General features: G+C 35.8%; 1 protein-coding gene across 1 annotated transcript; it reads left to right on the forward strand.

Annotated features, from left to right (window-relative positions):
- Positions 1-42: 42 nt before the first annotated feature.
- DECR1 (2,4-dienoyl-CoA reductase 1) lies at positions 43-16,181 on the forward strand. The gene is made up of 10 exons (XM_015617635.2): positions 43-146; positions 3,343-3,545; positions 4,455-4,512; positions 4,664-4,750; positions 7,051-7,198; positions 10,317-10,416; positions 11,668-11,740; positions 13,695-13,841; positions 14,151-14,213; positions 14,307-16,181. The coding sequence occupies exons 1-10, from the start codon at positions 87-89 to the stop codon at positions 14,364-14,366; spliced, it is 999 nt and encodes a 332-aa protein (XP_015473121.1). The 5' UTR covers positions 43-86; the 3' UTR covers positions 14,367-16,181.

The following is a 16,181-nucleotide window of genomic DNA, read 5'->3' on the forward strand; positions in this document are numbered from 1 at the left end:
GAGGCAGGGGCGGTCTCGCCGGTTCCCCGCTGCCCGCCGCCGCCGCTCCTCCCCCGCGGAGCAGGCGCAGTTCGCGGCGGCGGAAGATGGCGGCGCGGCTGTGGCGGTGTGGGGTGCGCGGCCCCTGGCTGTCCGGTGCCTGCCGGGTAAGGCGCTCCCTGTGCTGCCGGGGTGAGGGCGGACGGACGGAGCCGCGGAGCTGTTCCGCCACCTCGTGCCCCGCCGCCCCGGCTCTGCCCGGGCGCCGTTGTCCCGTCAGAGGGAGGGCACGGCGGGGCTCTGCGGCTCCTGCTGCCGGCGCTGGGGAAGCAGCCGGGAAGGGGGCACCTCTCGGTTCGCCCCAGCTCCCGGCCCTGTCCGCCGCCGAGCCCCCGCAGAGGTGCGGGCTGAGCTCCCCGGCATGCGGCCTCGTGCCCCACCGCCCGGCGCTGCCGTGTCTCCCAGTTGAGTGCTGTCGCCCTTTGGCCCCGATAGCACAGCTGTGCACGGCCATTTAGGTAGATGGCTGGAATGCTGCTGCCCAAGCTGCGGCCCGGCTTGACTTCTGACCGAATTGACCTTATGGCAGCCTTCTAGTACCTAAAGGGAGCCTACGAGAAGTCTGGAGGGGAAGTTTTTGCAATGGCATTTAGTGACAGGACAAGGGGGAATGGATTCAGGTTCAAAGAGGGTGCTTTAGGTACGGACATTTTGCCCAGAAAAGGCTGTGGATGCCCCATCTGTGGAGGTGTTCAGGACTGCATTGAATGGATCTCTGGGCAATCTGTAACAGTAGAAAGTGTCTCTGCCCATGGCAGAGGGGTTGGAACAAGATGATCTTTAAGGTCTTTTCCAATCCAAACCATTCCATGATTCTTTGACTGTGTGGATGATGCTGAAGGCCATTTCTAGGGAGTTCTCCGTGAGTACGGTGCTTCTTTCCAGTGACTACTCGTGTTTGTGAGATGGCTTTCTGCAGTAATTTCACAATTCACTTCCAGCCCCTGGGTGAGGGTTGTTTTTTGGTTTGTCAATGATTTGTGTGTATGTTGTCTGACCTTTGTTTTTTTTTTAAGCTGTTTACTGGCGTATTTATATCTCTGTTTACACCTGAGATTTAATTTAAAACCTCATGCTTAAGTAGTGGAATAATTAAATTGCATGGATGCTGTCATAGAAGCCTTTTGTGCAAGCCAGTATGGAGATGATAGCAGCCTGACTAAAAGATTGCTCAATTATACCAACTTTACTGTCAGGTTATCATTACCATACTTTATTAGTCTTGGTGCAGCCTTCTGCTCTCCTGTTCTGTGGCTTGTCTTAATCTTCCCCCCTTGAGCAGGAGGAAAGCTGCTTGCAGTGTTTCTTTTGTGGAGAGCAAGACTGGGCTGTGTCTGTCACTAACAGAGCACCTAATCAGAGTCTAAGTGTTCATAGGGTTTATCTCCATATCCTGAAGGAAGGGGGAGTCCAAATACCATCAAATCAGAGATTTGCAGTCTCTGCTGTGAGCTGAAATTCTCCAGAGGGAACTTTTTTCCTGAAGAGAGAGGAGTAGGGGACTACTAAGCAAGTCCCAAAAGAGAACCTTCACGTTTCCCTCTCCTGGAGGCTGAATAGTACTCTGTTACTCTGTGAAAGCATGCAAATTTTATTTTCACTGGGAGAATTTAAAACAGTAGCGTTTTACAAATATGATAGTTCTAGCTTTAGTTCAAGCTTTGCTTTCTGAATTTTGTCCTGTGTGGTGGCTCCAACTCTTCAACTCAGTTTTTCACAGAACGCAGGAAGGGGCGCACAAGGATCGAGTCCAGCACCTAAGTGAATGTCCCATACAGGGATTGAGCTCATGACCCTGGTGTTATTAGCACCATGCTTTCAGTTGCATTAAATTGTCTGTGTAATTCCATGATTGTTCTGTTTTCACGAGTTACTTGTGCATATATATTACCACACAAAAAGATTCACGTGCTCACTTTTGCAGGCCAACATCAAGCTCTGTGAAACCCCCAATGGATTCTAACTGGGATTAGAATTCCCACATTCCCATATTCTACTGTGTGAAGTACAAAGTAATAATTTACCACTAAATATATTGTCTCTTAATTTTAGTATTCAAAATGTGAATTTGTAAACAGAACAATAAGCTGTAATATTTTTACTATTTTAAAACTACCTTTCTTCTTCTTGTCAGTCTGTTGAAAAATTGCATGGTTTTATTAACAGGATCATACAAGAGTAACCATTTAGTCTTCTTTCACAAAATTGTACTGTATTTTTTAAATTAAAATAAACACATTAAAGGCTCAACTACAAGGTAAAACCAAAGAAAGTAAGTACAACTTACATTCTTCTAATTGTTTTGCGCATCAAAAATAAAATAAATCTAGTTTTGTCATACTTGGAAGCATTTGCAGTTAGATTAAGGTAACTTTTGTATTTTAAATAATAAGTGTATTTCTAAATTATTACTGTAATGCTGCTGTCCTAAAGCATTTAATTCAATACTTAGATTAGGGCTCGAGTTAGTTTAGCATATTATGACGCTAGAAATATCTTGTTAGTTATTTTGCTGCAACTTTCTTGGTAACATCACAAACTTCTCATAACATTAGTGCAGTATTTTCTTACTGGCATTGTTTTTTAGATGTAATACTGAATTTTCTTCTTTTTTCATGTCTGTTTTTAAACATGTTCCAACCATGTGTCTTTCTGCAGGGACCAATCCTTCCAAAGCTAATTTACTGTAGATGGTATTTCTGCTGGGACATAGTGTGATGCTGAAAACCTAACCCTGCCCAGTTTTGTCTGAGAGATGGCATTGGTTTCCTTAGCAGCTCCACTGGCCATTAGGGCAGGTCTTGTGAAGTTTGATTTTGTCCCATTCTGCAGTAAAGAAGAAGGCTTGGTTGGATGCAGTAGTAAAAGATCAAAATCAGGAATCTATTACTGAAGATTTTAAAATTTTAAATACATACATATGTAACCTAAAATCACATAGATTTGTTTTTGCATAAATTACAGTGCATCTATCAATCTGAAAAGTGTCAGATACAAAAAATGCATGAAGTAGGAAGAAGCATGACTAAAGTATTTTTTCAATAGTTCCCTAGTTGCAGTAGAATATATAAAAATATATGAAGAATATATAAAAATAGCTCAAATGCTTTCCTAGCATTTAAGTAAAGGCCCATGTATGTTGCTATAATGCAATTTAGTAATTCTTATATTCATATATATTTACTTATAATGAGGGAGTTATGACTGTTACCTCCACTGCCATAGGAAAGCCTGATCTTGCATAACAGTCCTGCATACAGAAAGGAGAAAAAACTAACTTTTCTGTTTTTTTTTTTCTTTCAGTTTTTCAGCCGTGGGCCAAATGTACTGCATCAAGACAGCAGTGCACCACAAGCTGCATTCTTCTCACCTCTTCAAAAAGTGATGTTGCCACCAAATAGTTTCCAAGGGAAAGTGGCCTTTGTAACTGGTGGAGGTACTGGACTTGGAAAAGGGATGACAACAGTTTTGTCCAGTTTAGGTGCCAAGTGTGTTATAGCAAGCCGGTAAATATTAATGAAGATGTTTTAGAACTTTAATTTAGTACTGACTGCTGAATAGATGTTTTCTTCTTTACCAGAAAACCAGAAAAAATATTTTATTTATTCTTTTGCTATACACTTTTAAATTACAATGTCATATTGTGGATTCTAGAAATTTGCAGATTTATCTGCAAATGTTTAATAGTATAAAAGTCAGTAGGAAGAAATAAGCTAAGCACATTTTCATGAAATGTGGCAGCAAAAGAAACAACCTCAAATATTAAGCATAAATTCAGCTAAAACCTTAAAGACAAGAAAAATTTGCAGTGGGCAGTGTTGAACAGTAATAATTGTTATTACAGGTGTTCTTGATACAGATTTAAATTACAATAAATAATTAAATTCGTTCCTCATCTGACTTTCAACAAGAGCCCTGATTTTCCTTTAATGATGATTTTCTACAGCTCTTAAGTACTGCAGTAGAGTCCAGAAGCATTTCAGTGAAGTCCAGGAAAACAATCTTATTTTAAATCAAAATAAACAGAAGTGCTGTGACATTCATCCTAACAGTAATTTTTTTAGTTTTAATTGTGAATATGTAAGACTCTTATTAATACTAATAGAGTAGTAGCTAAAACTAAGTTTGTTATTATCATGTGGTTTTTTTTCTGGCTTATCACATGCTGTTTAGCTTTAGAGTAGCTCACCATTGTCACTTCTGAGTTGCTTTAAAGTGGCACTAACCATAAATTATTTAAAGTTTTCTTTCAAAAAAGTTAGTTGTTAATCATAGTTTTAATTAATGAAAATCAGCAACATGCATGTGCACACATATTTTAAGTTGTAGTTCATATTTGCTCAGAAAAAAATATTTTAGTAATTTGAATTGTAATTTCATTTAACTGACAAAGGGATGTTAATACTTATTTCTAGGAAGCTGGATGTTTTGAAAGGAACAGCAGATGAAATTTCTTCTAAAACAGGGAATAAGGTAAATATTTGTAGGATTATGAATATGTTATATATTATACTCTAGATTTTATTGGATTTTTTTTTCCTGCATTTATATGCTTCTATGGGCTTGTTTAATTTATGAATGTTATATTTTAAGGTCTTACAGCTGCCTTTCTATTATTCTTTAGGTTCATGCCGTCCAGTGTGATGTGAGAGATCCACCTTCGGTTAAGAATGCTGTTGCTGAAACAATCCAAGTGGCAGGACATCCTGATGTAAGTCTTTCAGGGAGAGGAGAGAATTCATTCTTCATTACTGAAAATACTTTGCATAGTAGGTATGAAGAAGGTTACTAAAATAGAAAGTTAATGGAGTCTAAAAAGACACTAGACAGAACAGCAGCAATACTTCAAGATACTGCTAACATTCATAGTTAGGCCAGTTAATCTATTCCTGAGGTTCTTAAAATATTTAGTGGCCAAGCAGACAAAACATTTTTACCCTTACTCTGAGGACTAACATCTTGTTTCAAATAATGTGACAATTCTGGAGAGATTCTTTGAATTAAGGAAATAGAATATTGACTTTAAATCCTTCTGAAAAGGTGATTTACTCGTGTTTACTGAATACAATGCATCACAAATTAGGAGTGGAAGTAACCATAAATGTCTTCTTTGGTCCTTGCTTAGCTTACTAATATACACAAAGAAGGTTTAGATTTGAAGATTAAATTCTCATAAAATGAAGAAAAAAAGTCTTCAGTCAAGCCAAGCATCTGTTTTTTAATCGTTTGGCACAAAGCAACAGAGCTCTTTACATCAGATTGTGAGGAGGGTAATCTGGTGGAGTCTGCAGGATGATAATCACCAAATTCTGATTTGATTGTGACATAACTTGGATTCTCCTAGCTGGTAGAAAGTGTGATGATGTAGCATCATTGGAAGGGACAGTCATATCTAAAACTGTTTACTGTAAATTTAAAACTGTTGTATGTGTGTTGTAGACAATTTACATTCACAAGGAGCTTCCTATAGATGTGGTAGAGAACTTGCTGAATTTTAAATATCATAAGAAGTAGATAAATTGTATGCTATAACAGTGGTAGAAACAAAGCAACTCGCTGTCCTGAATTGTAGACAAGATTAATTGGATTTTATTTTGACTATTAGTTAACACAGTTTTTGGCCGAAGTCAAAATCATGATTGGTTTTACGTGCGTGCAGAGAGGCAGGAGACTTCTTGCTGTACAGTGCATTTTTGGTGCACCAATAATTTTCTGAATAAATGTTTCCCATGACTTGTTCTTTATAAACATTTACCTTCTCTTTAATTCCATATATTTTGTGTGTTTAAGATAGACCACGGAGTAATTTGAATATTCAGTTCTTTTTGTCTAGTTTTTCTCTTAGTTGCAACATGAGATGTTGGTTTATGAATCCTGGGTAACTCACTCACTCACTCACCAAAGTTAATGGCAGTAACTTGAAAGTCCTTCCAGCTTGTTGTTTTCATTCCATTTGCAAGAGTGTTACTCCTAATTAGAAAGCAGTCATTCTTTTATCATGGCTTATTTTGGCAGACCTGCATACCTAAAAGTTCAATCGTACAATTCTTATTCCAATAATTTTATTGTGTCTTTCCTGAATTTATTTAGTGATTCAAGTAACCTCCTCAGTATCTCAAGGTGTTTGGATTTTTTTCCCTTCAAATTTCAGGGAGGCCTTTAAATTTAATTTGCTGTCCATACGTGTGATTTATGGCTTTTATATATTATTAGTTTTACATTCATGTAATATCTCTGTTTCATTATAGAAAATTTTAGTATCTGCATTAGAATTTAGCCCAGAAGTTCTTCAGGTCAAAGAGTTTGTCTTATGTGCAAACCTATATGAATCAAAGTGCCATTCCATTAGCAGTACATTGTTTTATTGCTTCAGCATATTATATTATTAAATATGCTAGATCTGGCTACATAATTTTTGGTTTAAATACTGCTAATGTGATGCTTAGTCCCCTGAAGTGAAAGTATCCTCTACCTGATGGCTGTTCATAGGAAGTGATGGATGTACATCTATTCAACAAAAGTTTTGTAGCAGTTGTTTGAATTACACTGTATCATGATATTCTTATCAGGATGATTTGAATTCCTGTTATGCAACAGTCACTTAATCCAGACTTTAATTATCAGGTTGCCGCCTTTTGCTTCTATTCCCATGCATCTATTATATTAAATAGACAGCATGCTGGAGTTTGGTGGGAGGCAAACTTTTCTGTTAGGATGTACTTGAGACACTATGGAAAATAGTGATGTAAGTTAGTCTCTACATTTACAGTTCCTGGGTACAGGAGTTTGGAAATACAGCTCATTTTCAGTTACTGATACTTTATCTATGCTGCAGATGTTAAAATTTCTTATGGATTATTCTCCTCCTTCCCCTGCCTCTTGTACCTCGATATTCGATTCTGATATTTTTCCTTTTGTCCCTGGAAAGGCTAAAAAGCTCCTTGTAATTTTTTTACTTTTTGTCTCAGTGAGAGTTATTTTTATTTAACTCTTTTCCTTCATGTGTTTCAGGTTGTGATAAACAACGCAGCTGGAAACTTTATTTCCCCTTCTGAACGACTTTCTGCTAATGCCTGGAAAACAATAACTGATATTGTACTTAATGGTACTGCTTTTGTAACTCTGGAAATTGGAAAGGAGCTTATTAAAGTACAGAAAGGTATCTTAAGCATTGTGACATATTACTTGCTTTCCTTGCCTTACTATTATTATAAACAGTTTTGAGAGTTCATGTGAGAAGAGAAATGCATTTTTTGACATTGTTCTAGAAAGGAACTTTTTCAGTGAAAGCTATTCTTAAGTATCACAGAGTAGATCTGGCGACCAATTGCTTCATTGTAGTATCAGGTCTTACCATTGGACCCAGAGGCCAACTAAAGCCAAACATAAAAATCTAATTGCAGAATTCTAGTTGTAAAACATTTTTTAAATTAAAAAAACAAAGCTTTGTGTTAAAAAAAAAAAAAGCTGTTATTTCTTCTGAATTTTCTCTATGTTAATGTCATTGAACTGAGCATGGGATATTTCTTTAAATGGTCAGGATATTCCTTTGAATTTTCCTCATACAGTAAAATAAAATTTACAGTTGTACTATTTGACTAATAGTACTAGAGAATATTACCTTTAAGATAATTTGAAAAATAATTTTGAAACTTAAATCTGTATTAGATTTTATTTTCCCAGGTTTAATTCTTAATTCTGGACTACCTAGGAGCTTAATTCAATATCACAGCTTCACCTTAAAAATATTACAGTTCTTTTTTAGCCAAAGATTTATTTAACCAGATTATTGTCTTAATAGGAAAGGTGATGTGTGCTCTTCTATGTTATATCATAGATTATTTACAACGAACTGCTTTTATTTTGCATTCCAGTTACAAATTAAAAAACAATGAGTTTATTTTATAAGATCAGAATAATGTCAAATTAATTTAAAAGCAGTGAGGTATAATTATGGTTTTCCATGTGCCCCCACTTCTGAATCCTGTTTTCTAGGTAGATCTACTGTGTTGAAATGCTACTTTTGTATTTACACTGTATTTATTTAACCTCTGAATTAGCTGAATTTCTTCAAATTCCTCTCCAAAAAGTACTACATGAGTTTATACTATTTAATTGTAACAGTATGAACATAATGTTGTTTGAGTGGGTCTGTAACAGTTTTTGTTAGTGTACAAGTATATCCCCTCTATATTTTAGCAGCACATGAAAGATTAATTTCCACCATTCTAGTGCTGATATTCCCACATGAGAAGCCCATCCCCAGCTATGACTTGCTGTATCCTTATGTCAGACCGTTGGAATAGGTTGCTTTATGGTCTTCCAGGTGCATGTTGTGTGCCCACATAGTAATGTGAAATATGAATTCAAACATGCTTTTGTTTTTGCTGCTGTTGAATGAAAAGCTTCTTTCCTTACTTCTGTCCTCAAATTTGGTAAAATCCAGATGTCATTCACCTTCATGTTGTCTCCCTTTCTTTCACTTCTAAGCTTCCAAAACGTGAATTTCTTTTGCTATTATTTGCATGTCTTCTTTCTAGGGGAGTCCTTCTGTAAATTAAAACTTTTTGTTTAAGGCTTTCTTTAAGACATGTTTTTGCATGACCAGTAAGTCATGTGTTCCTGTTTGTCATCTCACCTTCATTTTCTTTTTACTTGCTTGGGTTTTTTTTCAGTTTGAGCAGAGACCTTAGTTTCTAAAGTGATGCTACCTAGTGCAAATACTTTAGATCAGTCTGTGAGGATACTACAAATCTGACAGTTTCTAGAAGATTGGGATGTCCTTAAGGTTGGCAGTGTGACCTACATTAAGTCTAATGTAGTAAATAATAAAAGTTCTCTTCTTTTAGACTGCAAGTTTGTGCAGATATTTAAAAGGAAACTGTCATCTGTTAGCATGTTACTTATTTTTACAAAATGAGAGGAGTTAATTGATCAGTTGTTGTCCATTTTATGAATATAGGCTTTAGAACTAAAAGTTCTGTATGAACTGAAGTGTTCTTTATATATCAGAGCTGAAAATTTGTCAGTTTCTGTGTTAGGGTGACCTAACTTGCCTCTATTTAACCCTGATTAAAAAAAAATCAGTGGTTTAATTCTACAAATTGTGTAATTAACAATGATCTCTACATAACTTCAGAGTTGTTCTATGATTTTTTGCCTGTGTATGTTTATCCTTTCGAAGTCTCTCAGTGAAGACTCCTTTTTAAAAACAGTGCCCATGGTTTCTGGATATCTGTTGGCATTTTAATTAGTGCTTGTTTATGGTTCTCTTTAGTTTCTCTTGTGTAATAATACTGTAATTTTTTACCTGAGTCTCTACTTACATGCAATCTATCAGTAGTGTATATTGGTTTAGAAATATCCCCTGGGCAGCTGTTGTAATGAAATTATTTTTAAAATATAGTAAGTAGAACAGTTATTTTAGTTACTGTGACGAAAGCAGTGAACTGTCATCCCTTGTCCTTCATTTACCAGCTACAGTAAGTTCATGCCTATCATTGATCAGACATAATTTGCAGGATTCTATAAAAGAAAGATTCAATAAGCAGTTGCAGTTTCCATTATATTCCAGAATGTTTTTTGCTAAATCTGTTACAAAATACAGCATATAAGGGAAAGTGGTTCTTTTATAATGGAGTTTGTTGTGATAGCAATGGGAAGTTAGGCAGGTTCACTCTGTAATTGTCTCTGCTTCAGAAAAAGCTTCTGAAAAATTCTTACAAACCTTCATTTTTGTTCATAAACTTTAACTCAAGCACCCATCTGTTAATTTGAGATTATACCAAATCTAACTGTTGATGCTGATTTTTTCGTTGTTTGTTTTTTTGGGCTTTCTTGATTTTTTTTCCCCACTGAGTAACTGATGAATTCAGGGCAAAATGTCTGGTTAGTGATAACTAGACTAGGGCAGCTTCTGAAAAAACACTAAGGTCTTAGGTCTTTACTCCAGTAAGAATAATTTATACATTAAGTTCATTATCAGTAGGACTTTGGGGGCTTAGACCTTCAGACCCTAATCAATGGCACTTACCTGGAACAACTCTTAACACTCATGCAAAAGAGGGAACTGAAATAAAAAGGCTTGAAAAGAAAGTTTCAAATACTGTATTTTTAAAATGCCTTTTCACTGCGCAGTGAAAAGGTACACCTAACACTTGAATTGAAAACTTCTGTACCATTTAGCTTGCTTTTACCTGGGCTTGAGAGTTTGATCTTCAGGGTAGTTTGGTTTGTGTGGTGTGGGTTGTTTTTTAAATGTTTGTGCACCTTTCTAGGAGCAGCATTCCTGGCTATTACAACAATTTATGCAGAGAGTGGTTCAGGATTTGTGTTGCCGAGTGCCTCTGCCAAAGCTGGTGTAGAAGCAATGAGCAAGTGAGTAATACAGCAAAATGGGTGCTTTGGTTTCCACATCCTTAGGATGGGGTAATTGGTGTATAAAAATGGAGCTGGTTAGTGTAGTCCCCCTATTTCACTGTGCCACAAGAGTTCAATCCAGGCTCCAGTATCCTAGCAAGAGTGCTGAAGTATGCTGACAGCTTCTGACAGAGGGAAGTATTAACTGCTACTGTTTTTTTCACAAAACCAAGATAAGGACAAGTACTTATTTTGGCAATTGCAAGTTCCAGAGTTTGTTTCAGGGAGTTTTGATAATCAGGTTCTCTTGCATTCTCATAGGTGAACCAGCACCTGAAGATAACTATTAGGGGAACTGTAGGAGATCTGTAGCACCTTCCACATTCTTTTGTCTGAGGAAAATGCATGCCTGTTATTTGGGTGCAGCATACTGTGGCTTCAGCTCTGTTCAGATTCATCAACGAATTTGTTTCCTGTCATATTTAAAATTAAGGTCTGCAGTTTTGCTTAGATCAGAACAGTATCATGTTGATGTATCCATGGTGCTCAGTGAATAAAAGGATTTATCTAATTTTTAATTTCAGGCTGGTCCTTCATAGCACATAGATCTTCCTCTGTGCTTCTGCAGAAAGAATTGAATAGATTGGCAGTCTTTTAGTAACTAGAATTCTTTATCTGGAAAAAATGAGGGACTGAGTAATGGTCTTGATTTGTGTTCTACAGAGCTGTAGCGGAAATGTGTACTTTTCAGAGACTTTATGACTCAGCTAATTCTTTCACCATAGTAGATCCAAAGTACTCATCATGCAGAGAAAATGTCATAAAGCAAAACCATTCTAGTGGTCCTGTTTTAGAAGGTATCCTCTGTTTTGTGTTATTTCAAAACATATAATGTGAGAGCTATGTTGCAAATGTGAGAAATGTATACTTGTGGGATGGTCTAAATTGCCACAGAAAGATGATGGCCTAACAGTTGTTAAGGAATTCAGGTGCCAACACCATCCTTGATTTGCAGGGGAGAAAGAACTGCTCCTTCAGGCTGGTTTACCTGTGATTCCTCTATTAAATCAATAGTCTTTTGTTGGTGAATGAGATTTTTTCTGCTTCTCTGAAATTTTCTTAAGCACAAAAACCCCTTTAAGTAGAAATTGTCTGTTTTAGGAATGTTCTAGTATTTGCACATTTGATTAAATTTTTATTTATTTTTTTCTGAATAGGATTACAACATTGTGTTTAAAATATTGATGCATTCTGTTAATGAATTTTTAGGTCTCTTGCGGCTGAATGGGGTAGATATGGCATGAGATTCAATGTGATTCAACCAGGTCCAATAAAAACAAAGGTACATGGCATGAAGTGAAACACAGCCTTGAATATGCTTTGTAGTACAGACTTAACTTTGCAACAGTCTAACCTTTCTGTAGCTGTAACATCTAATATGATTTCCTTTAGAGTCAAGACTGTGCTGGAATAGTGAATACACCTCCCTCTTTGTCTTTTTGTAAAATAGGATTTCTTGGACTGAGAAAGTTCAGGAGAACTTTTGAGAACTTTCACTTTCCCCTCTACTACACTTGATATAAGCAGAACTTTTTTTTTAGTGTTTCAAAGAATTGTTATATCAAAGTACTTAATGCTGATTCTTATTTCTGTGTAGTTAGTTGGTCAAGTGGAGTGAATTCTCACACTTATTGGAATAAATTTCCTGTTTCTGCCTGAATCTCTAATTTTTAAACAAAACATGTGATCAGTTCCAAAATCTTAGAATCTCTTTTAGGTATATGAGAGCAGAATCTCACTAGTTTTGTTGAAAATCTCAAAACTAGAAAGAGAAAAACTAAGTTGGCAAGGAAATGAGAAGCTTTGAAGTGAGTGAGAAGGAGAACTGGAGGGTTTGAAGGAAGTAATCCAAAGCAGCTGGAATGGGAAGAATAAAGAAAGCAGTCCTGCAAGAAGAGAAAGGAGGATCCATATCCCATTGAATCAAATTATTATGATTATGAGCACTAACAACTAATAATGGTATTACTTCTTCCTGTAAAATATTTCACAGTTGATTTTGCTGTTGTTTTGGGAATAGGGGTGCAGAGCTGGTTCTTTTTTACTTTTTTGTTGGTTTATTTACTGTTCTTTCCTTTTTCCCTCTTGTCAGTTTTAGATGCTGCACTGGAAAAAGTTTTGACTCTTTTCACTAGAAAGAAAAATAAGTGGCAGAATTAGCAGGATTATAAGAATGTTGAATTACCATTAGAGGATTAGACCAAAAGTTCCCCAGACCTTGTATCTTGTGTATTTTTAAGTAAGAGTAGAAGAAAAATATTTGGCAAGTTAAGGGATTTAAATGTCTACAGTGCTACCTCCAGTTAATGTTCCTTTTTTTAACTAGTAGTATATAATCTGCTTGAGATAATGTTTGTTCTTAATAAAATGCTACATTTGCTGTATGGTTCTAACTTGAAATTTCCCTGTAAGCATAAAAAGGCAGATAGTATATTGCAAAATCAAGGTTTTCTGCCTTAGGAGCAATATCCATGGCTTTAAAACGTACTGTTTTAAGTCAGGATGGGAAAAGAACAATGTATACAAGCACAACACTTTTAGGCTTATAAACTGTTAAAAGTTAAAAATATGGCAATAGAAGACTTAAATGTTCTGCTTACAGCCATGATCATGTGAATTACAATGTGTGTTAAATCATAACTCCAATAATTTAACATAAATGTTACTGATACATTTCTGATTTTGTGTAAGGAGGATACTTCCTTGTGGAGGAGCAGGGAAGAAAAAACCCCTTTTATTTCCCATGCCATTTTAAGCTATTCAAGTACTAAAGCTTCTGGTGACTTCCTTTAGCTTTAGCAGTTGTTAAAATTTAACTGAACTTGCTGTTCTTTTTATTTTCCATTTTATTTACTCTGTCATGGATAATTTATTTTTAGTCACTTTCCTGTTCCTCTTGCCTTGTTCCTCTCCTCTGTCCATATTTTGAGTCTTGGTTATTTACTTAAGTGTTTATCAAGGGTGTTTGAGGAAGAAAAGATGATTAAAGCCTTTTGTTTTTCACTGCTAGATGGTGACTATCCCAAATGTTTTAAATTCCAACTTATCATCAGTAGATGTGTATCAGTGCAACAGGGATAAATTACTTTTTCTTTTCTGCTTCCTCCTTTTTTGTGCTACTGACAATGAGGGTGTAGACAGATTAATTACAAATACTAACTTCCATATTTTATATGTGGAGTCAAATCTTTTGATGTAGTTATAACTTTTTTTTTAATGTTTATTTTAATTCTCAGGGTGCTTTTAGCCGTCTTGACCCAACAGGAGCATTTGAGAAGAAGATGATTCAGAGAATTCCCTGTGGTCGGCTGGGAACTGTAGAAGAAATTGCAAATCTTGCTGCCTATTTATGCAGTGACTATGCAAGCTGGGTTAATGGAGCAGTGAGTTTTGGTTGATCTTGTTTATACAATTAACTTGATGTTGGTGTGAATATTGCTGATATTTTTTTAAAGCCCTGGTTTCAGAAATGAAACAAAACATCTTACGTTTAAGTTTTTTACAATTATTATCCATCTTTTAAGTGTAGTGCATAGCACCTTTAAGGAGAACGTTTTAAAGCAATAATACTGCATTATTTTGAGTATGGGCTTTTTTCACCCAAATCAGTAAAATTTATTTTCATAGTTCATAACAAGGGAATGCTACAGAAATTGCACAATTAGTAAATACACTGTTTGTGCTTTCCCTAGGTTATCAGAATGGATGGTGGAGAATATGTTTCTATGGCAGGAGAATTCAATGACTTGAAGATGGTACTAATTTCCTTGTTTGCTATTTTACTTTCAGACACTTTGATGTGTAATTATTATATGAAATTCCAATAAAATTCTCTTTTCTTTTGTTAGGTTACCAAAGAGCAGTGGGATATGATGGAAGCAATGATTAGAAAAACAAAAGGCTCCTAAAGTGCATAACTTTATGGTGGAGATTCTTGGAAATGAACCACTACTTTTTCATTAATATTTGAAAATAACCAATTGAGAAATAGCTTTCAAAATCTTTTTTATGCTAATTTCAATAAAATATTTTAAAATTGTTGTATTTTGAATACAGTTTGTATATTTTTCCAATCTAAAATCTATTCTGTTGCAATAGTGAACAATATTTGGTCACTAAAATTTTGTTGTTCTTTAGGTTGTCTTACATAGCCATGCCATGGTCTACAATCAGCCTTTTTTTTTAATCTTTCTGAGGACTTTTTTTTCCTCAGATATATGCAAGTGTCTCTTAATATTGTAATACCAATAGCATTTCAGTGCTATCATAACTGAATGTAATCATTAATCTGAAGAGAGAAACAAAATATTAAGTCCTAATCTTCACACTTCAATAAGAAGTTCTAAACTTGAAAATACAGTTTTATTTTATTAGCAGGACTACATACACTGAGAAAATATGTAACTCCTGTAGTTACTTTGGAAATCTTGAAATGCATAACCATCTTGGTCTCATCTTTTGTGGCATTTTCAGTCTGTTAATTATCTTATTCTGAACTTTAAAATGGCATTTACAGACCTGCAGTGCCTTTCTAAGGAGCTTGCTCTTTGTCATGATGAAATTAATGTTCTTGAAAATGAGAAACTGAAAATCATTTGTTATTACATATGTGTCACTATGGGAGCTCTCCATAAAAAATGGTTTATTTAAGACTGTTAAAGGGATATTGGTAAATTGGGACTGAAAGTATTGAAACCTCGTATGTTAAGATTTACAAGAACTCCCTAGGTTTCATCTGCATGCACAGGCTGGTACTAAAGAAACTTCAGATGTCATTACATCTGAATCTAATCAGTTTATCCATCCCAAATAAACAGGTGATTAAAAAATTGCTTTCCCTCTTTTATCCAGATTTAGAGAATTGGTAGTTTTTGTCCCTCATGCTTCAGACAATGGCTGGAATTCTTCAAAGAAATCAGCAGTGTCTGGCCTTTACAGCCTGAAAGCAATGCCTGTTTTTGGTTGGTTTTTTTTTTTTTTGGTGTTTAACCAGAGCTCCAACCTGATTAAATACCAATAAAAGCCACATGCAAGCATGTACATAGTTTTATGTGCTTTGAGACTGATACAGTGATTTAAGAGTCAGGGAAATAGAATCAAGTTAAGAATGTCTTCCTTCAGGTGCTGGTGGCAGTCATGTATTTTTCTATATAATCCACGACATTCTTAACATATGTCAACATCTGACTTTAAAGTCACTTGATTGCCTTTTTGTAAATAAGCAAGCTAAGATGTGTTCTGCTGAAAGTATGGACTGTATTAGTGCAGGCTTCCATGTGCCTTTCTCCTGTGAGTGGTGGTCCTGTGTGGGATTGAATAGCCACTGATAGTAAAACAAATCAACTGTGTGTATCATAGCAGCCTTCAAGTGTTCTTGAGCATCATGTAAAGCTTATTTATGGTAAGTTGGGTTTGGTAGGTGTGTTGTCAAGATCAAATTCTGACATGACAGCCATGTCTTTTCCCCAAAAAGTGGTTTAATTCAGAAGTTAGGCCCATATATGCTGTTTTTTGCTTGTCATCCTTTGCATATGATTATATTGTCTCCTTGTCTGGGACACAGTTGCATATAAGACTTTTACATTTGAAAAAACTGTTTCAGAAAAAAATTCAAATGTATATTTGTGTGATGTGGTAACATCAAGTATTTCTCTGGAGTGTCTAGTAGGTTATCCTTTGGTGACAGGCTGTCAATAAAAATAAGTTCCTATCAGTCTCTTGAA

This window comes from Parus major, chromosome 2, assembly GCF_001522545.3.
Source record: "Parus major isolate Abel chromosome 2, Parus_major1.1, whole genome shotgun sequence".
Classification (NCBI taxonomy): Eukaryota; Metazoa; Chordata; class Aves; order Passeriformes; family Paridae; genus Parus; species Parus major.

What these genes read in the sequence shown, in the direction of transcription:
- DECR1 (XM_015617635.2), top strand. Translation starts at nt 87, where the DNA reads ATGGCGGCGCGGCTGTGGCGGTGTGGGGTGCGCGGCCCCTGGCTGTCC. An exon ending in GGCTGTCCGGTGCCTGCCGG is followed by an intron (nt 147 to 3,342) that starts GTAAGGCGCTCC and finishes TTTTTCTTTCAG; the next exon opens with TTTTTCAGCCGTGGGCCAAA. An exon ending in GGTGTAGAAGCAATGAGCAA is followed by an intron (nt 10,417 to 11,667) that starts GTGAGTAATACA and finishes ATGAATTTTTAG; the next exon opens with GTCTCTTGCGGCTGAATGGG.